This window comes from Oncorhynchus clarkii, chromosome 17, assembly GCF_045791955.1.
Source record: "Oncorhynchus clarkii lewisi isolate Uvic-CL-2024 chromosome 17, UVic_Ocla_1.0, whole genome shotgun sequence".
Taxonomy (NCBI): Eukaryota; Metazoa; Chordata; class Actinopteri; order Salmoniformes; family Salmonidae; genus Oncorhynchus; species Oncorhynchus clarkii.
The window spans coordinates 57,802,226-57,827,230 of record NC_092163.1 but is presented as its reverse complement, the minus strand read 5'-3'; the positions used below and the strand labels follow the sequence as shown (position 1 = coordinate 57,827,230).

Below are 25,005 nucleotides of genomic sequence, written 5' to 3'. Positions count from 1 at the left end.
TGTAAAACAAAATGGCCACTATTACTCATATGAGATGCTGAAAAGTTTATCAAAAAACATATACCGGTAGTTCCTTTAATCTTCATTACAGATTCTGAGAGTAAAGTACAATACCATTGATCATATTCATGTCATTATCACAATCAGTTGTTTATATATTGTTTTCGGGAGGTTCGGTACACAGCAGCTTCTAGAGAGGATGTGCAGTCTTTTCCCCAAACTCCACCACCACCAGATAATGGTATGAACTATTAAACAAAAAGAGCTGACCGATTGAATCTACAGTGCACAAACGCAGGACCTGTCACTCTATGAGGACCTGATATCCATACCTGACTGCTTTCAGGGGATTCCAGTATGTCTCTAAAAAGCAGAGAGGAAGCAATAGGCCACACTGAACACTAACTTATTCATCAGTTTGTAATCATCATACTTGTGAGGATGTTTAGATGATAACAAACTGATGTAAAAACACATTTTTATTGATCTGTTCTTCAATAAAAAAATATTCAGTTATTGTGCTCAAATTAATTACAGTAACCATTTAGAACACAACTGATTTTTATGATACAAGATTCCTGATTATTTTGTGTTATAAAACATGAATATTGATAAAACATTAATTTCATTTCTTGAATATGATACATTATTTATATTAACCATAATTTATTATTGAGAGATTGTGGAGGATTAGCATTAGTTGATTCGATCCTTTCCTTGACAATAATGGCTCATGAAAAACAGCAGCATCCCATGTTAGACACAGCAAAAGCCTGTGCCCTGTTGGTTACAGTTCATTTTAAAAGCACATTTCCATCTAGTAATTTGAATGGAACACCTATTACCGCTATTAATGAAACAGTAGTGGAATATCTAAAGCAGAGGATTTGAGCAAAACATTTGGATTTTCAGGATATCAACTAGTGAAAGATGGGATTTATGAAAAAGGTATTTCTTTATCACTGATACTATTGCTATGTTTTGGCAATGTTTTCTTCCATTGGTCCAAATGGCTCACACGCATGTACAGCAGATGGCTCATGTATTGAACACGCATCCTATATCAAAATTACTTTGAAAGATTTCACTTCTACCCCTTATCTTAATTGCACTCAAGACATAATGATTTTGCAAATTATACTACTACAGAAACTAGCAGACATAAACTTTCACAGTGGGTTTTCCTTTCTAGAAGAGACCCTTCTAGGCTACTGGACCATTAAAAATAACTTACTCTTTATTGAATTATATAATCCATGCTCCTTGTCAAGTGTCAAGCTTGTAGTATAAAATACATCACTGACAACAAAATACACATAAAAGTCGTAGGCAGAAAACATTTTGCTTGACTATTTGCGTAAGAATCAAACATCATTGGTCATCCTTCCACGTGATTCTAAAATCCTTTATTATCAGACAGATGAGGCAGTTAGCGATTGTATCGTCATGATTGACAGTAGGGATATAGTGGAACTTCTTTTGACAGGTGGAGAGCATGCCATTTACCACAACTACAAGCATAACCAAAAGGCTTAGCTTATGTATGTTATATTTTAGGGTTGGATCATAGATATATCTAATATACACATCTCATACATTTGAAACCTGGAGCAGTTTCCGATGCATGGAAAATGTTATGTTTTACACGGCACCCCTCTGTTTTGGTTTCGTCCAAACTTGGTTAAGATTTGAGTTATTTTCTATGGCATCTGGTTCACTCTGTTGAAGGTGAATGTCCTTTCGTGTCAGTCAGCATTTGCTGTCAATGGCTTTCATGATTTATTTTATTTGAATGTCTGGGCTTTTTACACTTTCGTCCAAAGAAACCAATAATGGATATTCTATGGATTTTATGGATAATACCCACTGTAATAGCTGTAGAAGGTAAGATCATGTTTAAAGCTCTTTGAATAACGTCTTGCCGACGGGGCGAAAGAGTTGCTGATCACATCACGTTGAGTGGTTGAATTGATTTTAACGAGAACGTTCCGGGGGCGACTGTACATTGTGGCAAAGGCGCTTCTTTGAATTTTGTACGGAAATAATTAACAATAGCTATATGAGGGTTGCAACGATCATGCCCGCATCCTCTCAGGTGTGGAAATGTCCAAACGTATTGCTTGTCATGAAGGACATACCCGTATGCTTTTTACTGTGCCATTTTATACATGTCAAGTCAAAACACCGCTATACTTTTATATTATTTCAAACAGTTCAACCGTGAACAAGAAAGTACACGGGTTACTTTATGATGCAGTATGGCGTTTTCCCCTTGTCTGCAATTTGTAAAAGAGCAGCGTGAACAGTCAGTAGGCTATACATTTTCTGAAGATGATTGGGTGCAGTAGGGACAGTTATGTATTTGATTAATGACGTCCCTGTTGTATAGTTTAATACATTTGTTGGCATATTCTAATTGTGCTGTGCACTGGCCGGAGCACACAGGCTTCGCTCGCGAATGATGATGAGCAGCGTGTTCAGTGGCACAATAGAACAGGTACTTCATGAGAGCATAGCGCTAGGGTAGCCTACCAATATTTAACCACCACCAAATACAACGTAAGAAAATGCCTCCGTAGGTTGTTGATAATGTGCCTTCAGCTAATGTGATTTGTCACAGAACATGCATCTTGTTATTAATTTTAAAGATATGCACGGCCTCTGAAGGACTCGTGCATCTCTTTAAAATATATCACACTCTTTTTTATTTTACCGGGCAAGCCAGTTAAGAACAGCTAAGAACAGCTAAGAATTGGCCTACATAGGCCAATTCCCGGACGACGCTGGAGACAATTGTGCGCCGCCCTATGGGATTCCTAATCACAGCTGGTTGTAACACAGCCTGGAATCGAACCAGGGATTCTGTGGCGACGCCTCAAGCACTGAGATGCCGTGTCCGGCGCAGGATTCCAACCAGGATGTATTAAATACATTCCCAGTAAGCATAAATATGCAACATGTACTGTTTACCAATCCTATTGTACTTAGCGTTAGCGTCATATTCACATGGTAGGCATTTTCATGTTCGTGTAGTCTATTGTATAGATAGTAGGCCCAACCTTTGGAGAGAAACAATGTGCTGTGCTCCTCATACCTTGATAGGCCTTTTGAATTGACAAATAAAACGTAAGAAATGTTCAAACTGGACACACTCTTTTCACGCCACTTCAATATAAAGTGATTGTCATAGCCGGTTAGGAGAAAAACGTTGCTAACCCTAACTCTTTAACTAACCTTAACCTCAGTCTCCTAACCTGCTACATTAATTCTACTAACCTGCTGCGTAAGTTCTCCTAACCTGATATGAAAAAGTCACTTCGGTATTGAAGTGTCTTGAAAATAATGTTTCCCAATTTCAAGCAGCATATCATTTAACTGGGATATTGGAAAGTTATGTCTCCTGAATTGTTACATAGGCAGGCCTAAATATGCCTGGAATTTGTATTTTCCAGTTGACATTATACGTATACAGTAGGTAGGCCTACACACATCCAATGTCATGTGTTCCTCTGGCAAAATAAAATATATGGTAGTGTTTAGGCCTTTGTGTCTGAGCTTACGGCTTTTGATATTGAACGTCTATACATAATAATATTGTAATGCTTTGATTGTTTATTTCATTCTTTCAATGCAAATAGTAGAGTTGGTGCTTTTTCTTGTGTCCTAAAATACCAATCTATATGTATATGTTTGAACGTTTACTGTCATTTGTAGTCGACCCTGCTGTGCATTTGAAAAATATTTTTATTTCCTTATTAGTTAAACATAACAATTTAACCTATTAGAGAAAAACTGTTTGCAAGACCCAGGTTCAAGGAACCACACTTATATGCCATTTATACAAATATTATAATTTTATAAACAATGGCTTTGTGTCCTAGCGAATAAAAAAATATAAAAAAAAAATAACAAAAAAAAAAATATATATATATATATATATATATATATATATATATATATATATATATATATTTTTTTTTAAACCTGGCTTGATCTGGTATATTTACTATATTGTTACCATTAATTCTTCTTCTTATTATCATTATTCAAATTACTGGAGTTAAATTATTGTTATTTTGTTTACTAAATAAGCAAATCATAATACAGTGAGGATTGTTTTCAACATTCTACTTGAGATAAATCAGCTAAGGCCAGACTTTTCGAATAGCTACGTCTTCCGGTTCGCGTTAGCTCATGAAAGTTGTTAATTTACATTTTCACTTTAAATGAAGAATAAAGCTTGAATGGGAAAAGCTTATGGCTGTTCACCTTTAGAAGGTTAGTGATAGAATGAAGTTGTTCTCTCTTAGTGCAGCAGTGTTCGGCCCTAAGGTCATGAGTGAGATGGAACCCCAGACGACAGTAGCTGCTTTTACATTGCTGAATGAATCAAGTTTTTATTTTTTTTGCATAAAAAAAAAGGATGACAAATAATAACAGACCAATGTCTTTCTACCAATTGCGTTGAATAAAATGGCATGCTATTTTCTCTTTCTGGAATGCAAACGTGGCTAGATAACGTATGAGACTGCAAAATATATGAAGAGACACTGACAGCCATGAAAAACAGGCATTTATTTTACTTTTAGTCAGTGGGAAGCTATCGATGGAAATGTTTTGTATTGTGCAATATAGCTATGTCTGGCAGGCTAATACACATAATATGCTGTCATTTAATAGGCCTATTTTATCAAGTGTTCTTGATGAAGCCATTTATTTGGCTATTCTCTTTCAGAAGAAATGTATTACTTGGTAATTTTCAATGTAAAACAAATAATATATTTACCCTTTCAGACAATAATGGCTGCATGGAAGAAAAGGCTGTTTTGTTTCTGGAGAGGCAATTAAGCTAATAGTGTTACCCTTTTCATGTTTTTGTTTACGTAATTGAGAAGTAATTACTTACTATTGAACTTGACTGACAATAAAAGTATTGATTTCCAAACCCATTTTTTCTCAAGCAACATTAGCCAGCAACACTATTATTATATTTATTATATTTCAGTAACATGACTGGTTGGTCTCTTCCCCAACCCGTCACAGCCGCCCCATCTTACCCTTCGTATCACCCTAGCCGATCATCCAATGAAGTCGCAGGAGTAGGCTATGTATGAATTTTTTGTTGTTGAAAAAGAGGTCACTGTAGCCTTAATCCAAAAAACAACACACCACAGCGAGGAACATCAAAGTAAATCGTATTGACGGCTCTGATGTCATGGCATCAGAACATGGTTGCTTTGGCAAAGGTTCTTCTGTCGGGTTTTATATAGAAACACGTCAAAATATTCCCATAGTCCTTCTGGCATATATCTTAGATCAAGGCTAATGTTGGTAATTGCATCGTGATATAATTTTTGTTGTTGTTGTGTGTTTTGATGTATAATTTTGAAAGCTAGCTTATAATTATGTACGTAACTGTATAGCTTAGCAATTGAAGAGAATACAAATAGCAATACTTTCATATTTATCTTAGGATAATTATTTAGCCCTACATATCTTTTAATGTACTTGGACAACATACATTGTTTCATATTGTATATTTTTGAATGTTTTTTGGACATAGCAGGTGAACTTTGTCTTAATGACAGATGCTATTCTTTCAGCTACAGCTCTAACATCCATAGCTCTGTATATGGATTTCAGAGTGATCACATTTTGAGAGTGATGTAGCTAGTTATCTTTCAAACCAAGGAAGGGATGTTGTTGGGCTAAAACACTGTGGATTGTATGCAAGCCCCTGTTGATATGAAATCTTCTTGGTAGACCTATGGTCAATTTTAGCAGGTGAGCTTTGATGAATGGAATCGAGGTGCTCAGTAAGACAATTCCTGTTGTTCCATCTGAGCCAGGCATGCCTGTCTATATATCCTCTCATTTTGTTTACCTTTGCATCAGCTGCAGGTGCATTACCTACCTCATGCCAGGCGTATCTATGGAGAGCATCATCATCATCCGCAGCAACAAATCTTACCAGAGCTGCCAAAAAGTATTACCATGGAAGTAGTTGCAAGCCCATTCACTCTTAATGCCATTTAAGGGAGAGTATTATAAAATTAAGTCAATCATTGATTTAATTAGTAAACACAACGCTTATGGCGGTACTAGACCTTTGGTTCTCCATATCTGATTCCGTATCTTATTACCCTTCTGCTAACTCTGGACTGGGTAAATACTGGGTAAGTAATGGACTGTAAAATAAGGTAACCAAAGTTTGAACACGGTTTATTGACTAGCTTGTTTGTGGATTTATGATAAATGTAACAGACATTTAACAGGAAAAACGTCTTGCTTTTGAATACCCTTAGGAGTAACCTAAGGCAGCTACTGTAACGATAACAAAACCATTAACCTTCCGTGGGATTAGCACACAGAACGTCATTTACTAGGTATTCTTGGAAATACAGCCAGAGTACACTTGCTAACAACAACTATCGTTTACTACGAATTTCACCTCTGCAGTCAGTGGTACAAGACCCCAACTACCTTCTGAAACACATCCCGTTACTGTATTATGCCACATTCAGTGAGATAGCATGTTTCTGGCTATATGTATATGTGCAAAAGCCACATTGTGATCTGGTCATGACCATCACCAGAGGTAGACAAACTAGGACACATGGCATCCACGTTGAGGCAGGGTGAAGCCATTTAAGGCAATGTGAAATCATGATTTTTATCGAAATTCAAAAATCACACAAAATGTCAACAGTATACAGTATAACTCGTGCCTCAATAATTTGCATATTTAGATAACTCACATTAGTAGAGATGACTCCATGGATGAGATGCTGTAAAATAACATGGGATCCAGATTAAATATTTAAGGAAGGGAGTGGCTTTTTATTAGCATCAAGTGAAGAGCGATATCTTAGAGTGTACAGGTAAGAAAGGCAGTGGCGGAGGTTTGTTGGCCATAATGCGGTTGCCTCCTCCTATAGGCTACAGCGGAAACCTGAGAGAAAACAAAGTGCTTTCAGTATTTAATACTATCGTGTTGTGTGTCATTTGAAAAGCGTCATGAAAATTTGTATTTTGAGTTTGCCAAATATGTGTAAACTTTCTTTCAAATGTAAATTCAATAGGCCCATTTCAACTGTACTTGTGTGGGGACTAGAAGTGTTCGCCTAACATGGAAGCATTATCGTTTTTGGAATAGTAACAAAAGGCAGTGACAGGGGGCTCTGAAACAGGATTAAATCAAGGTAAAATGAGTGACCATACACAATCCTGTGTTTTCTCAGTCTACCCAATGAGCAGATGCAGGGAGCTTGTATGCACGCCAACCACCACAGTAGGCTTTCACAAAGAATCCGCCTCTATTCAAGACCTAATCCATGCTGCCCATGGCCCAGCCATTGTCACTTTGCATGCAGAATTTAAATTAGTGCTGGTACCAGTTGTTTCATTTGAGAGTGGGTGTCACATTTCGGGGACATCCATGGGCTACCTTGAGGATTAGTTTAATGCAAGGGTATCCGAGGGCTCAGAGATTTTGGCCGATGGCAAGAGGGGATGCTAGTTTTACAAAAATGTGTTCTCTCTGCATGGCATGACATCATTGTGGCTGCATTTTGAGCTGCCATCTTTTGTTACGGGCTTGTACCAGTGCCTCAATCTCCAACCATGTTCACTACAACATTTGTTCATTAAGAGCCAGTCGGTAAGAGTCTGCCCCCTTTGGTAACATACCATTTAAAACCACTTTCAATTACACTAGTTATTCATTTCAGTCTAGTAATAATTTGATATTCCTTAAGTTAACACAAAACCATGTTTAGATGGACAAATTTATTTTGAAAAGGCACCCAGTCTATTCCCAATATACTTTTTTTTATAGCTGGCCTCGGGACGGTCAACTGTGTATAAAATAAGCTCTGTTCGGAAAATACTATACGTTTCTCAATGGAATAGTTCTAAATGTAGACTCAAATTTCAACACCAAAAAGTTTTGTTAACACTACAACTACTGTGGAATGGGGACAATTGAGAACCTGTGTGTTACATAAAAAATGTGTTCTTCACTCAGGATCACTTATGTTATGGGTCTTGGGTTTTGTTTTTCTAGCAGTTGTTAAAGTATAGGTGTGTTGTTTAACCACAGGGCTATAATTGTTTTAGCCTGTTTTGGTCTGAAAGTGAGTGAAACTAGCTACTATGACTAATGCCCCTGTTAGAGTTTTTTCAACCAAACATTAATGACACTGTTAGGCCTTGTATTGAACATGAGTCAGATTGATTGCATAATTTCTGAGATAATATCATTATATTCCACATGGTAATGTGAAATCATCCAAGCTTCATACTGCTCAACATTAATTAGTTTATCTAATGAAGTTACACAGGGGTGAGTAGTTTATTCAATGAGAGTAACTGTATAATTTCATTAGCACAGTTTCTGGCCATTACGTCATCCCTGTGGGCTATATCTTGTTATTTTTGCTGATCGGAAAAAACATCAACATTTTGAACTGTCTGTAAAGAGTTCTAGATTCAATTTAAACTGCAAAAGCAACCTAATATGTACGTTTACAGGTAGAACCTTGTTATACCAATTGTTCATTAACCTAGATTCAGGATAGTGTAATACATAACTTAAATATCTCAATCACAAATCTTGATTGACAAATTGCAAACCTTCAGCATGTCACATGCTAGATTAAAAACTCAAGCTGATGAGCACCCTCATTGTTGCCTGCATCTTTTAGAATATTTGAAAGCATAAGTCTTCTAGAACTTGAATTGAGCTCAGAGTGTAAATGCAGCCAGCATCAAGCCAGGATACCCTGAGAGAGGTCAGACCTGGTCTCACAGCCTCCCTCCATACAACCCCAGGTACTGTGCCTCTGCCTCTCTGAACAGGCCCACAGAACACAAACCCAGCGGATTAGTGTCTGGCTCTCAATGTCCCCGGGAGCAGAGCCCATCGGCGGAGACAAAGAGCGGCTGATTGCGTTGTCATCTGCATCACAAAGGGAAGCCTTTTCCACCTGAACGGTTGCCTCTGCTACGCTGCACATCCCATCTATCAGCTACTCTGGACCCAGGTTACATCTGCTTTTAGTTTCTCTATATCTCTGCTTTTCTCTCTCCCTCCCTCTCTTTCTCGGTCCCCTCTTTCTCTTCAGTGGTTGTGATATCAGCAGCTTGACGGCTCACTCCTTAGTGGGGACTGGGCTCCCCAGCCTTCATGTAAGCTGCAGCAGATCTGACCGATTTCAGCCTCCGTCGGTAGTAATGGGCCCAGCATGGTTCATCGTTTTTCTCCCCCTGCCCTTGCTCTTGCTGGCTGGATAGCCACGGTGGGCTGCTCTGTTCTGCTTTGCTCCGCGACAATAGGCAGACGCACAGACTTTTATTTTTAAATTTTTAAAATTGAACCTTTATTTAACTAGGCAAGTCAGTTAAGAACAAATGCTTATTTACAATGAGGCCTACCAAAAGGCAAAATGCCTCCTGTGGGGTTGGGAGCTGGGATTAAAAATATAAATACATTAAATAAAAATACAGGACAAAACACACATCAGGACAAGAGAGACAACACAACACTACATAAAGAGAGACCTAAGACAACAACATAGCATTGCAGTAACACATGACAACACAGCATGGTAGCAATACAACATAACACCACATGATAGCAATACAACATGGCAGCAACACAACATGGTAGCAGCACAAAACAGACAAAGGACCTTCTCTACTCCTGCCCAGCCGGACCTATCTGTCTCACTCTCTGATATAGACAGAGCACCCTGACGTGATTTCCAGCGAGCAGACATGTTTTATCTGATTAGTGTGAGCTGGGGAGGACCTGGTGTCCTCTAACAGATCATGCTTGTCTTTAGTTATTGGACAGGGCGGTTGAGCACCAACGTGACATGGTACAGTAGAGCAGAGGTACTGTGGGTCTTTGCCTTGTCGTGGGATCAGTACTCTAGTCTATAGGTCTATTGCGACGACGCAACGACTCTACCTTTAATTGTAGATTTTTATGAATCAAATGCCTGAAAAAAAGTGTTACAATTATACATTCAGATGGCTAATTTGAGGACATGACATTTAAAAGTCATAAAAAAGAGAACGTTATTAAAAAACCTGTATAAAGAGTGAAACGGGAGGTATTTGTTGGCATCTTATTGCATTAGCCTAGTGCTGAGGGAATTAACAGAGATAATGAACTGATTTGGCCCATGGCTGTGACTTGACTGCATTCAGAGAGCAGGAGCTAATCTTTTGTTGTTCCCAGATTAATTCAGATACAGCGTAAATCAATTGTATAACCTCAGACCCTCAAAGGGCTCTAGAGTAGCTACAGTTCAGACAGTCAGATTGGTGAAATGTACTGTAACAACAAGGGTATAAACCTAGCCCTGGGCTGAAATTACACGGTGTTAGATGTGGCCACAGAGGCGTGTTGTGCTGGAAACGGTTAAAGAAGTAGGGGCCATTTTGATCACCTGGAATGCTAATATAAATAAAGTGCTAAAATGGAGAGTTAATAGATAACAAATCTCAAAGGCAGGGGTCATGTCACGCCCTGACCTGAGATATCTCTGTTTTCTTTATATTTTGGTTAGGTCAGGGTGTGACTAGGGTGGATACGCTAGTTTTTGTATTGTCTAGTTTTTTTTTTATGTCTAGGGTTTTAATGGGTCTAGGCATTTGTATGTTTATGGTGGCCTGATATGGTTCCCAATCAGAGGCAGCTGTTTATCATTGTCTCTGATTGGGGATCATATTTAGGTAGCCATTTCCCTTTGGTGTTTGTGGGTTCTTGTTCTATGTTTAGTTGCCTGTCTGCACTATTCATATTAGCGGCACGGTTCGGTTTGTTATTTTGTTGAGTGTTTGTTCTTATAATAATAAAGAATGTACACATACCACGCTGCACCTTGGTCCGATTCATACGACGAACGTGACAGGTCATCACAACAGAAGGGTAACAGCACTTCTTCTTTGCAGTTAATCGGCTGTAGTCCAATTACTCAGGACTGCCTGGGCCAGAGGGGGTACTTTTCTGCACAGACGTGGCCCTGGTAAGCACACATGGATTTTCAGATTATGTAGGGGTGGCAGGTGATAGACTTTATGGCAGTTTTGCTTTTTAAGTATTTAAGGCTAGGGAGAGGTTTCCAGGTTTGAGTTTTTCTTCCATGTAGGAAAACTGTCATTATCAGAAATGGAGTCATTGTTGTGGGTTGAGGCCGAGGTAATCATCTCCTTTAGAATTCTCAGACTTCTCCAGACAACCTCATATGGAGCTCCCTCATCAATCTGCGTAGAGCCCTAATCAATAGCACAAGCTTAGCAAAGATTTAACCCCTAGCAACATTATATGGAGGAACATCAATGAGGGGTTATTACAATTTTTATTTTAATAACTCGTATGATAAACATTCTATTCGACAGAGTAAGCACATTCATTTGCATAATCATCTCTCAGTAAGCAGATTCAGCATGGGGCCGATAGACAGCGGGATCTGTCAGATGTGCAGTTGTAATAACTCCCACTCAGGCATTAAATTCATGTCTTGCACTTGTTCCAACCCTCCATTCATTGCTATTTTACCCTAATTCCTACCCTGTAAAGATTTTTCAGCAGGAAACACTACCCCTAAAACTCACGCCCACGTTTTGAGAGAAGCCAAAAACGGAGCAATATGTGTCCACTGGGCTCGATGAAACCATGTCTGCGATCATTGTTGCCATGAGGTAACACAGCTCACCGAAACAGGAGCACAATATAGGGATTTGAGGCGTGATGACCATTTTCCATACCTTCCTCTGGCTCTACGTTCCAGATAGTAATCACAGTGGACCATTTGCGAGGGCAGCTGGAAAATCCATAGAGAATCTCAGGAGACCTGCTGTGGCTGTGAAATCAATGCAGAGATTCAATGGAGAACGTTAAATGAAATGAAAAAGTCATATGATATGGTTAAATGTGTAGAATGTTATTATTCATGTGGACCTCATAACTTTTTCATCTGCAGATAACGCGAGCTGACGTGGAAGTAGTGAGTTATCTTTGTGGTTGGTACCCCTTTATACTCACAATCCATCATTCCTTTTGGAGATACAGTAAGAATAGCCTTACGTGTTGAGTTATTGGTCCAATGACAAGAAATAGACAAAGTAAAGGATATCATACAAACAGGAAACAACTGGTTTTAGTGTTGTATAGATACGGCATAACTCTGGGACCTAGAGACACATCATTGTACTATTTACAGAGCACTCGCATAGGCTAGGTCTGACACGGAACCCAAACCGGCTGCGCGCGTGCGCCATCGTGCGCTATCGTGCGCTATCGTGCATACATTTATTTTGCCCTCCCCACACCAAACGCGGGCATGACACACAGGTTAAAATCAAAACAAAAAAATCAAAACAAACTCTGAACCAATGACATTAATTTGGGGACAGGTCGAAAATCATTAAACATGTATGGCAATTTAGCTAGTTAGCTTGCACTTGCTAGCTAATGTTAATTTGTCCTATTTTGCTGGCTTGCTGTTGCTAGCTAATTTGTCCTGGGATATAAACATTGAGTTGTTATTTTACCTGAAATGCTCTACTCCGACAATTAATCCATACATAAAACGGCCAACCGAATCATTTCTAGTCACCTCTCCTCCTTCCAGGCTTTTTCATTGTTTAACTTATATGGTGATCGTATCTAAACTTTCATTGTATTACCACAACTACCGGCAAAACAGTTCGTCTTTCAGTCACCCACGTGGGTATAACCAATGAGGAGATGGCACCAATGAGGAGATGGCACGTGGGTACCTGCTTCTATAAACCAATAAGGAGATGGGAGAGGCAGGACTTTCAGTGGGATCTGCGTCAGAAATAGGAATGAGTTCTATTTTAGCCCTTGGTGTCGCAGACGCTTGTTGGCGCGCGCACGAGCAATAATTGAATGACATGAATTTCTAAACTTAATTTGCGACACTAGCGCACTCGACGTGTCCGGTCTGGTCAGCATGTGACTCAAACTGACAAAGTTTCTTCTGTCTTCTCTTGGTATCCCTTTAGGAATACAGTATATTTATACGTTTCATCGCATACACACATTAAGGTAATTTCGCTTTACAGATATACAGTACCAGTCAAAAGTTTGGACACACATATTCATTCCAGGATTTTCTTGATTTTTTTATTTTTATTGTTTTAAACATTAAATGCATTATGTGGGTTGAATGCTGTATCAATAAAACTATTAATGAGTCCCATGATGGTAGTGACTGTCACGGTTTTCTTTAAGTGAAAGAGAGTCAGACCAAAATGCGGCGTGTCTATTGCGATCCATGTTTAATGAAGAAACACACTAAACACAAACACTACCAAAAACAATAAACGTAACGAAAACCGAAACAGCCTATACTTGTGTAAACTAACACAGAACAAGGACATCAGGACACTAAGGACAATCACCCACCAAAACCCAACACCAAACAGGCTACCTAAATATGGTTCCCAATCAGAGACAATGACGAACACCTGCCTCTGATTGAGAACCATATCAGGCCAAACATAGAACTACACAAACTAGACATGTAACATAGAATGCCCACCCAGCTCACACCCTGACCAACCAAAACATAGAAACATACAAAGCAAACTATGGTCAGGGTGTGACAGTGACTCTCCGTTACTGCTTATCACTTATTAACTTAAAACTTAAAACCTGAACCTATAGGGGAGGGTCTGGGTGGGCATCTGTCCGCGGTGGCGGCTCTGGTGCTGGACGTGAGCCCCACTTCACCGTAGTCCTAGTCCCCCACCTTGTCCGCTTCCGTGGCCTCCTCACCATGGCAACTCTTCTCAATGGACAGAGGGGCGGCAGCTCGGGACAGAGGGGCGGCAGCTTGGGACAGAGGGGCGGCAGCTCGGGACAGAGGGGCGGCAGCTCGGGACAGAGGGGCGGAAGCTCGGGACAGAGGGGCGGCTGCTCGGGACAGAGGGGCGGCGGCCCCTGGCTGACTGGCAGCCCCTGGCTGACTGGCAGATCTGGAAGAGTCTGGTTGACTGGCAGATCTGGAAGAGTCTGGTTGACTGGCAGATCTGGTAGAGTCTGGTTGACTGGCAGATCTGGAAGAGTCTGGTTGACTGGCAGATCTGGAAGAGTCTGGTTGACTGGCAGATCTGGAAGAGTCTGGTTGACTGGCAGATCTGGAAGAGTCTGGTTGACTGGCAGATCTGGAAGAGTCTGGTTGACTGGCAGATCTGGAAGAGTCTGGCTGACTGGCAGATCTGGAAGAGTCTGGCTGACTGGCAGATCTGGAAGAGTCTGGCTGACTGGCAGATCTGGAAGAGTCTGGCTGACTGGCAGTTCTGGCTGCTCCATGCTGACTGGCAGCTCTGGCTGCTCCATGCTGACTGACAGCTCTGGCTGCTCCATGCTGACTGGCTGCTCCATGCTGACTGGCGGCTCTGGCTGCTCCATGCTGACTGGCGGCTCTGGCTGCTCCATGCTGACTGGCGGCCCTGGCTGCTCCATGCTGACTGGCGGCCCTGGCTGCTCCATGCTGACTGGCGGCCCTGGCTGCTCCATGCTGACTGGCGGCCCTGGCTGCTCCATGCAGACTGGCAGCTCTGGCGGCTCCTTGCAGACTGGCAGCTCTGGCGGCTCCTTGCAGACTGGCAGCTCTGGCGGCTCCTTGCAGACTGGCAGCTCTGGCGGCTCCTTGCAGACTGGCAGCTCCATGCAGACTGGCAGCTCCATGCAGACTGGCAGCTCCATGCAGACTGGCAGCTCCATGCAGACTGGCAGCTCTATGCAGACTGGCAGCTCTATGCAGACTGGCAGTTCTGAACAGGCGGGAGACTCCGGCAGCGCTGTATAGGAGGAAGGCTCTGACAGCGCTAGATAGGCGGGAGACTCCGTGTTACGGATACAAGTATCCTGTGTGTGTATCCTGTGTGTGTGTGTTTCTTTTCTCTCCGTCTCCCCTCACAGGTGAAAATCATCACTCCCCAATCAGTCAACAATCCAATCAACAATCAGAAGACACACCTCCTGTTTCCTACCCTATCACAGTTCCTTCCCCATGGTTTAAAAACCCCATCATTTGTTTGCTCTAGAGCTCAATCTCTTTGTAAATGCCATGTTGGTAGATCTCTGTTCTTCATAGATTTCAGTAGCTCAATCTCTTTGTAAATGCCATGTTTGTAGATCTCTGTTCTTCGCTCGCTCTCTGTGTATTAATTAACCTCTCTTTTGTTTGAGCACCTCCATATCACTTTGTCATCACCTGTGAGTATTGTTTTTGCTTATGGTGTTTGCTGGTGGGAAAAAGGGGAAACCAAGACAAGTCGCCCATGGGCATACACTACCCGTAGGTGAACTTTGTTAAAAACACTAGTTAGAACTGGGCGGACCACCCACTGTATTTTTGGTTAGTTAGTTAGCTGTTGTTAAAGTAGGCTAGTCTAGCTTAGGGGTGTGTTTGCATATTTGTTTCTTTCCTTGGGTCCAGCTCAGCCCCTTTTCATGCTCCCCCCATTATCGTGTGTTTATCAAATAAACCTTGAGTTTGACGGTAGATTTCAGTTGTCCTGGTTATTACGTTCACACTTTTACTTTGTCACAATTATAATTTGCATGAGTTATGTTACGCGTCTCATTACCATCCCCCCTAGACTGTCGGGCCAAAAGGGATTCGTAACATAAGTGGGGGCTCATCCGGGATTTGTCTTTACTGACACCCATGCCGCTCATGTAGATTGTTGATAGTGGTATAGTTCAGTGTTGAACGTCATAGCTGAAGTAGCATTAGTGTTTGCTATTTTCGTGGGCTCTTGTGAAGTAGTGTAAGATGGCTACTTTTGATTTGAAGTCCTTTTTGGATAACCCTTCGTGGGAGGTTTTTGACAAATGTCGTAGAGTTGATTTAGTGACCTTGGCTGACCATTATTCAGTATCGATTCCACAGAATGTAGTTAAGTCGGAGGTTAAAAAGCTGGTGTTAAATGTATTGTTGGAAGAGCAAGTGCTTGTGTTACCGCTGCCTGAGCATACTACCCCTATAGGGGATGTTGCTGCTCCTGTAAGCCCATTGGTGTCTGATAATGAGGGCGAGGCTAAAACACCAGCCACATTGTCCCATTTTGTTCCACTCTCCCCACTGTCAAATGGTGATGCCAGGAGGGATGTCCGTTTAGCACAGTTACAACTAGAGGTGGAAGAGAGAGCCCAAATTAGGCGAGAGACTCTCCAGTTGGAGATGTGTAAAATTGAGGCAGAAGGAGAACAACGGCATTTAGATTTGGAGATGTGTGACAGTGACTCTCCGTTACAGCTTATCACTTATTAACCATAATTTATTCACATTACTTTAATAAAATATTTCAGTTGTTGTGGATATTACATTTTCTTTATTTGAAGATTTTATTTCATTCCAAGTCATCTCCATAGAGCTGCTACCTATGCAGTCAGACAAAATCACTATTTCAGTAGTTCTTCAAAGTAATTAAGGCATACGTTTATGTCTGCTGAATACGAACTATCAATCACTTAGATCATGTATTTTCAGGTAGAGATGCCTTGCGAAGCAATTGCTCTCTATCCCTCTCGATCGCACATTCTTCTGTCTCTTCTCTCCCTCTCTGTCTGCCCCACACTAACCTAACTTAGCAGGTGTAAAAGAAACATACTGACCGGACAAGTAGGCGCGCAATGGACTATGGTCATTGTAGTTAATTACCATGTTTTCTGTGTGAACTATGTAGAATATTACCCTGTTGGAACCTGCACAGTTTGGGATTGATCTGATTTATCTCAAAATAAACTGTGCAATGTGCACATTGAGCCCACAGAAAGAAAGAAAGAAAATCATGGAATTCAAATCATTTAACCTACAGTACCAGTCAAAAGTTTGAACACCGGCCTCGGGGACGAGGCGCAGGGCAATCTGGGTGGAGACGGAGAAATTCCTGCAGTAAGGAAGGGTCCAGTATGTCCGACACCCAGCATCTCTCCTCCGGACCGTACCCCTCCCACTCCACGAGGTACTGAAGGCCCCTCGCCCGACACCTTGAGTCCATGATTGCTCGCACAGTATACGCCAAGGCCCCCTCAATGTCCAGAGGGGGCGGAGGAACCTCCCGCACCTCAGACTGCTGGAGCGGACCAGCCACCACAGACCTGAGGAGAGACACATGGAACGAGGGGTTAATACGATAATCAGGGGGAAGCTGTAATTTATAACGTACCTTGTTCGGTCTCCTTAGATGACCAGAGGAAGGGTGAGACTTCATTAATATCTCAAGGGGATTTCAATGGGAACTGTGTTGAATACATACCAACCTCAGATTTCTCACTTCCTGTTTTGATTTCTCTTCATGTTTTTGCCTGCCATATGAGTTATGTTATACTCATAGACATCATTCAAACAGTTTTAGAAACTTCAGAGTGTTTTCTATCCAAATCTAATAATATGCATATAATAGCAACTGAGACTGAGGAGCAGGCCGTTTACTTTGGGCACCTTATTCATCCAAGCTACTCAATACTGCCCCCCAGCCATAAGATGTTAAGGAGAGGTATATCCTTAATTATGGGAATAATACTTGTATCGTTTATCAATGTTTATTATGAGTATTTCTGTAAATTGATGTGGCTCTCTGCAAAATCACCAGATGTTTTGGAACTACTGAACATAACGCGCCAATGTAAACTGAGATTTTTGGATATAAATATGAACTTTACTGAACAAAACATACATGTATTGTGTAACATGAAGTCCTATAAGTGTCATCTGATGAAGATCATCAAAGGTTAGTGATTAATTTTATCTATATTTCTGCTTTTTGCGACTCCTATCTTTGGCTGGAAAAATGGCCTGTGTTTTTCTGTGACTTGGCTCTGACCTAACATAATCGTTTGGTTTGCTTTCGTCATAAAGACTTTTTGAAATCGAACACTGTGGCTGGATTTACAACAAGTGTATCTTTAAAATTGTGTAAAATACATGTATGCTTGAGGAATTTTAATTATGGGATATCTGTTGTTTTGAATTTGGTGCCCTGCAGTTTCACTGGCTTTTGACAGGTGGGACGCTACCGTGTTTATTATATCATAATTAAGTTTATGATTTGATATAGCATTCTGACTGAGCGGTGGTAGGCAGCAGCAGGCTCGTAAGCATTCATTCAAACTTTACTGTGTTTGCTAGCAGCTCTTAGCAATGCTTGATCACAGCCCTGTTTATTATTTCAAGCCTATCAACTCCTGAGATTAGGCTGGCAATACTAAAGTGCCTATTAGAACATCCAATAGTCAAAGGTATATGAAATACAAATGGTATAGAGAGAAATAGTCGTTGTGTCATAATTCCTATAATAACTTCACCTAATATGTATTTACTGGGAATATTGAAGAACTGGAAATTTTGAATCACCATCTTTCATATGTTCTGAGCAAGGAACTTAAACGTTTGCTTTTTTACATGGCACATATTGCACTTTTACTTTCTTCTCCAACACTGTGTTTTTGCATAATTTAAACCAAATTGAGCATGCTTCATTATTTATTTGCGACTAAATAGATATTATTTATGTATTAAGTTAAAATAAGTGTTCATTGTTCATTCAGTATTGTTGTAATTGTCATTATTTCAAATATATATATATATATATATATATATATATATATATGTGTGTGTGTGTATATAAATCGGCCGATCAATCGATATCGTCTTTTTTCGGTCCTCCAATAATCGGTATCAGCTTTGAAAAATCATCATTGGTCGACCTCTGGTATGTTGGGTCATTGTCCTGTTGAAAATGTCCCACTAAGTGCAAACCAGTTGAGATGGCGTATTGCTGCAGAATGCCGTGGTAGCCATGCTGGTTAAGTGTGCCTTGAATTCTAAATAAATCAGACAGTGTGATTATCCTCTGCAGCAGAGGTAACTCTGGGTCTTCCTTTCCTGTGGCGGTCCTCATGAGAGACAGTTTCATCATAGCGCCTGATGGTTTTTGAGACTGCACATGAAGAAACTTTCAAAATTCTTGACATTTTCCTCATTGACTGACCTTCATCTTTTAAAGTAATGATGGACTGCCGTTTCTCTTTGCTTATTTGAGCTGTTCTTGCCATAATATGGACTTGGGTCTTTTGCCAAATAGGGCTATCTTCTGTATACCACCCCTACATTGTCACAACACAACTGATTGGCTCAAACTCATTCAGAAGGAAAGAAATTCCACAAAATAACTTTTATCAAGACACACCTGTAATTGAAATGCATTCCAGGTGACTACCTCATGAATCTGGTCATAAGTAAAGCGTACTTTGAATTGTTTTACCTTGCGTCTTACCCAAACAGTATGGTTTCACAATTCAAGACAGTTTTTTCACAGGCCATTGGTGTTGTGTGGCATGCAGTGCATGCATGTGTAGTGACTTTATGAGTCCTTTGATGGACTTGCTGTCAAAAGCCTGCCTCTTAGAGTGATTGAAAAAATATGCATGGGTGAATATTATCATGTGATGTTGCTGCCAACAAAGTAAACCAACAAACCAGTTGATCATGCAAATTATTTTTATTTTGATCTTGGCATTTATGGTAGGATGTCCTACTTTTTAGAAATAGACATTCTAAATCTTATGTTGGTTTTTCTGCCAACAGACAAGCTTCTGGCATGGGAATAAACTCACACACCTATATTCATGCACATATGCATATGCTCACAAACTCACACATTCTTCCTTTTACTAACTCAACACCTGCATACTGTGTCTACAAGGCTTTTTGGGCATTATGGCATTAGCATGAAAATCCAAAGACCAGAGACCTGGAGCAGGATTAGACGAGTAGGTGTGAACACAAGGCCGGGGCAAAGCTACGCTTTTAGCCCTGTTGGTTAGTCACCACACTCTCCACGCACTGAATAGTGACTGAAAATATTTTTCACTAAATATCTATACCATCTACATCATTTGAGACTTTTCAATGATGCTTGGTTGTATGATGCTTTGCTTTTATCAGATCCACAAATGATTTCTCATTCTCATTTTTTCCCATTATTTTTTATTTCTACTTTGCACATTTTTCCATTGCAAATCTACCATTCCAGTGTTTTACTTGCTATATTGTATTTACTTTGCCACCATGGCCTTTTTTTGCCTTTACCTCCCTTATCTCACCTCATTTGCTCACATCGTATATAGACTTGTTTATACTGTATTATTGACTGTCTGTTTGTTTTACTCCATGTGTAACTCTGTGTCGTTGTATGTGTCGAACTGCTTTGCTTTATCTTGGCCAGGTCGCAATTGTAAATGAGAACTTGTTCTCAACTTGCCTACCTGGGTAAATAAAGGTGAAATAAATAAATAAATAAATACATTTCTGCCTCAGCCTACCAAACAGACTGTTGAGTAGTCTGATGGATACACTACCGGTCAAAAGTTTTGGAACACCTACTCATTCAAAGGTTTTTCTTTATTTTTACTATATTCTACATTGTAGAATAATAGTGAAGACATCAAAACTATGAAATTACACATATGGAATCATGTAGTAACCAAAAAAGTGTTAAACAAAATATATTTTAGATTTGAGATTCTTCAAAGTAGACACCCTTTGCCTTGATGACAGCTTTGCACACTCTTGGCATTCTCTCAACCAGCTTCACCTGGAATGCTTTTCCGGTCTTGAAAGAGTTCCCACATATGCTGAGCAATTGTTAGCTGCTTTTCCTTCCCTCTGCATTCCATCTCATCCCAAACCATCTCATTTGGGTGAGGTCGGGTGATTGTGGAGGCCAGGTCATCTGATGCAGCACTCGATCACTCTCCTTCTTAGTAAAATAGCCCTTACACAACCTGGAGGTGTGTTGGGTCATTTTCCTGTTGAAAAACAAATGATAGTCCCACTAAGCCCAAACCAGATGGAAAGGTGCATCGCTGCAGTAGCCATGCTGGTTAAGTGTGCCTTGAATTCTAAATAAATCACAGACAGTGTCACCAGCAAAGCACCCCACACCATAACATCTCCTCCATGCTTTGCAATGGGAAATATACATGTAGAGATCATCCGTTCACCCACACCACGTCTCACAAAGACACGGCGGTTGGAACCAAAAATCTCATATTTGGACTCCAGACCAAAGGACAGATTTCCACCAGTTTAATGTCTATTGCTCGTGTTTCTTGACCTACGCAAGTCTCTTCTTATTGGTGTCATTTAGTAGTGGTTTCTTTGCAGCAATTTGACCATGAAGGCCTGATTCACACAGTCTCCTCTGAACAGTTGATGTTGAGATGTGTCTGTTACTTGAACTCTGTGACTCATCAATTTCTGAGGCTGTTAACTTAATGAACTTATCCTCTGCAGCAGAGGTTCATGAGAGCCAGTTTCATCATAGCCATTGTTGATTTTGAAGTCAGAATCCTTTAGGTGCCTTTTGGCAAACTCAAAGCACTCTGTCATGCCATTTACTGAGGAGTGGCTTCCGTTTTCCACTCTACCATAAAAACCTTATTGGTGGAGTGCTTCAGAGATGGTTGTCCTTCTGGAATGTTCTACCATCTCAACAGAGGAACTCTGGAGCTCTGTCAGAGTGACCATTGGGTTCTTGGTCACCTCCATGACCAAGGCCCTTCTCCTCTGATTGCTCAGTTTGGCTGGGTGGCCAGCTCTAAGAAGAGTCTTGGTGAATCCAAACTTCTTCCATTTAAGAATGATGGAGGCAACTGTGTTTTTGGGGACCTTCAATGCTGCAGAGATTTTTTGGTACCCTTCCCCAGATCTGTGCCTCGAAACAATCCTGTCTCTGAGCTCTACAAACAATTCCTTTGACCTCATGGCTTGGTGTTTGCTCTGACATGCACTGTCAACTGTGGGACCTTATATAGACAGGTGTGTGCCTTTCCAAATCATGTCCAATTAATATAATTTAGCACGGGTCCAATGAAGTTGTAGAAACATCTCAAGGATGATCATTGGAAACAGGATGCACCTGAGCTCTATTTCGATTCTCATAGCAAAGGGTATGAATACTTATGTAAATAAGGTAGTTCTGTTTTGTATTTTTAATACATTGTGTGTAGATTTATAAAAAAAAAATATATTTAATCAATTTTAGAATAAGGCTATAACATAACAAAATGTGGAAAAGTGAAGGTCTGAATACTTTCCAGATGCACTGTATTAGAGGTCGACCGATTATGATTTTTCAACACTGATACTGATTATTGGAGGACCAAAAAAAGCCAATGCCGATTAATCGGCCAATTTTTATATATATATTTGTGATAATGACAATTACAACAATACTGAATGAACACTTTTATTTTAACTTAATATATACCTAAATAACATCTATTTAATCTAAAATAAATAATGAAATATGCTCAATTTGTTTGAAATAATACAAAAACACAGTGTTGGAGAAGAAAGTAAAAGTGCAATATGTGCCATGTAAAAAAAAAAACGTTGAAGTTCCTTGCTCAGAACATATGAGAGCTGGTGGTTCAAAATTCCCAGTTCTTCAATATTCCCAGTTAAGAAGTTTTTGGTTGTAATTATACTAGGAATTATGATGCGTCGACTATTTCTCTCTATACAATTTGTATTTCATATACCTTTGACTACTGGATGTTCTAATAGACACTTTAGTATTGCCAGCCTAATCTCAGGAGTTGATAGGCTTAAAGTCATAAACAGTGCTGTGCTTCAAAGGCATGGCTAAGAGCTGCTAGCAAACGCAGTAAAGTTTGAACGAATGCTTACGAGCCTGCTGCTGCCTACCACCGCTCAGTCAGACTGATTTATCAAATATCAAATCTTAGACTTGATTATAATATAATAAACACAGAAATACGAGCCTTTGGTCATTAATATGGTCAAATCCGGAAACTATCATTTTGAAAACAAAATGTTTATTCTTTCAGTGGAATACGGAACAGTTCCATATTTTATGTGGCAATCCTAAGTCTAAATATTGCTGTTACATTGCACAACCTTCAATGTTATGTCATAATTATGTACAATTCTGGCAAATTAGTTGGCAATGAGCCATGCGGCCCAAACTGTTTCATATACCCTGATTCTGCGTGCAATGAACGTGACACAAGTGACACAATTTCCCAAGTTAATATAGCCTGCTAACATTAATGTATTTTTAACTGAATATGCATGTTTAAAAAAATATACTTCTGTGTATTGATTTTAAGAAAGTCATTGATGTTTATGGTTAGGTACATTTTTTGCAACTAGTGTGCTTTTGTTAAATCATCACCCGTTTGGCGAAGTAGGCTGTGATTCAATGATAAACTAACAGGCACTTAATTGATTATATGCAATGGAGGACAAGCTAGTTAACCTAGTAATATCATCAACCATGTGTAGTTAACTAGTGATTATGTGAAGATTGATTGTTTTTTATAAGATAAGTTTAATGCTAGATAGCAACTTACCTTTAAGTTATCTTAGCTTAACTTACCTTGGCTCCTTGCTGCACTCGCGTAACAGGTGGTCAGCCTGCCAAGTCTAGTCTTGCAAGTTTAAAATAGTCAGTAACGCAGTTGAAAAAAATTCCTGAACATAAGGATGCTTTTGATCAGGTTGTCTTTTGGCTGGATGATAACATTGTCACGCCCTGTCCATAGAGAGGCTTTTATTCTCTATTTTGGTTAGGCCAGGATGTGACTCGGGTGGGCATTCTAGTTTCTTTATTTCAATGTTTTCTGTTTCTATGTTTTGGCCGGGTATGGTTTTCAATCAGGGACAGCTGTCTATTGTTGTCTCTGATTGGGAATCATACTTAGGCAGCCTGTTTTTCCACCTTAGTTGTGGGTAGTTGTCTTTGTTAGTGGCCTGTATAGCCCTAGTAAGCTTCACATTTGTTTTTGTTGTTTCTTGTTTTGTTGGCGACATTTATAATAAAGAGAAATGTACGCTCACCACGTTGCACCCTGTGCACCCTGGTCCGGTCATTTCCCTGACGACGTTCGTGACAAACATCATTGAGCTCTTTTAGTCAACCAAGGATGTTCTGACAATGACAAAGGAATGCATTGTGTACATTTCTTACCATTAATTCAATTTTCATGGAATGTCCCACTGGAAATCTTGGAATGTTTTCACAAGGAATGTTCTCAGAAAACGTGATAAATCTAGGTTGGAACTTAGTTGGAATAATTGTTAGTTGGGAAAGTACTACCTTAGTCTGGCTAACACCTAACTTGAATTCCTCCTGACTTCAGAGTCTGGAAAGGCTGTTTTGATGTTGTCGGCACGATGCGTCGATAATGAAGGGGCTGTGCTTTAACTGGTTGGTTCTCTTGTGTCTTTCTCACTCAAACACCCAGACGCACAGTCAACGTTATAGAGAACCAGTCAATGCCTAAATATCTGAGTGAATACTGCATTTACAATGGCCTCTTCTCCAGACCAGTGTGTCACAGCTCTCCTTGCGCTGTGAGTCACGGAGTCGCGTCAGCCAGGCTAGTACGACGTACCCTGTAACCGGCACTCATTTTAATCTCATCTGCTCGTCTTCAGAAAGTGAATGACACTCAAGGTAAATGGAAAAAAGGAAGATGGGGGTTTGGACGTTTTCAGTGCCCAATTGTGGTTAGTTCTAGAGAATCACAACATCTAAACCTTCAACCGACAAAAGGAGTGTATACAACTCTTCTAGTGTCCCACTCATGTTGTCTTGCTGGAGGGCACTTCTCAATGGCCCACTCTCAGAACAGAAGGATCCGCACTTTAAAACAGCACGTTGGCTGCCATCTTTCTCTGCTTCTGTCCCAAGTCTGTTCAGTGAAAACAGCAGTTCCACTCTCCTTCAAACAGCCCTTTCTTCCTCCACCTGTCTTCCTCATGCAAAAGTGAAATATTCTCACCTCTGAGGGGTGGAAATCTCACCTCTAAGAAAGGCATTACCTGTCACTCTGTTTTGTATTAGGATTTCATCAGTGCCAAACGGTTAAGGGCTATTGCTCGGTTGTCAGGCAGACATTATTGTCTGGCCTGTGGCCTG

The 25,005-nt window shown here is 40.3% G+C and overlaps 1 protein-coding gene across 2 annotated transcripts in view; it reads left to right on the top strand.

The window, feature by feature from the left end:
- The first annotated feature begins 1,716 nt into the window (after positions 1–1,716).
- The window catches only part of LOC139371166 (ephrin type-B receptor 2-like), a 150,005-nt gene continuing 126,716 nt past the window's right edge, over positions 1,717–25,005 (top strand). For both annotated transcript variants that reach the window (XM_071111298.1, XM_071111297.1), the window contains exon 1: positions 1,717–1,884. In XM_071111298.1, the coding sequence (XP_070967399.1) occupies positions 1,833–1,884 (52 nt within the window). In that variant the 5' untranslated portion in view covers positions 1,717–1,832. The remainder of the gene's footprint in view (positions 1,885–25,005) is intronic.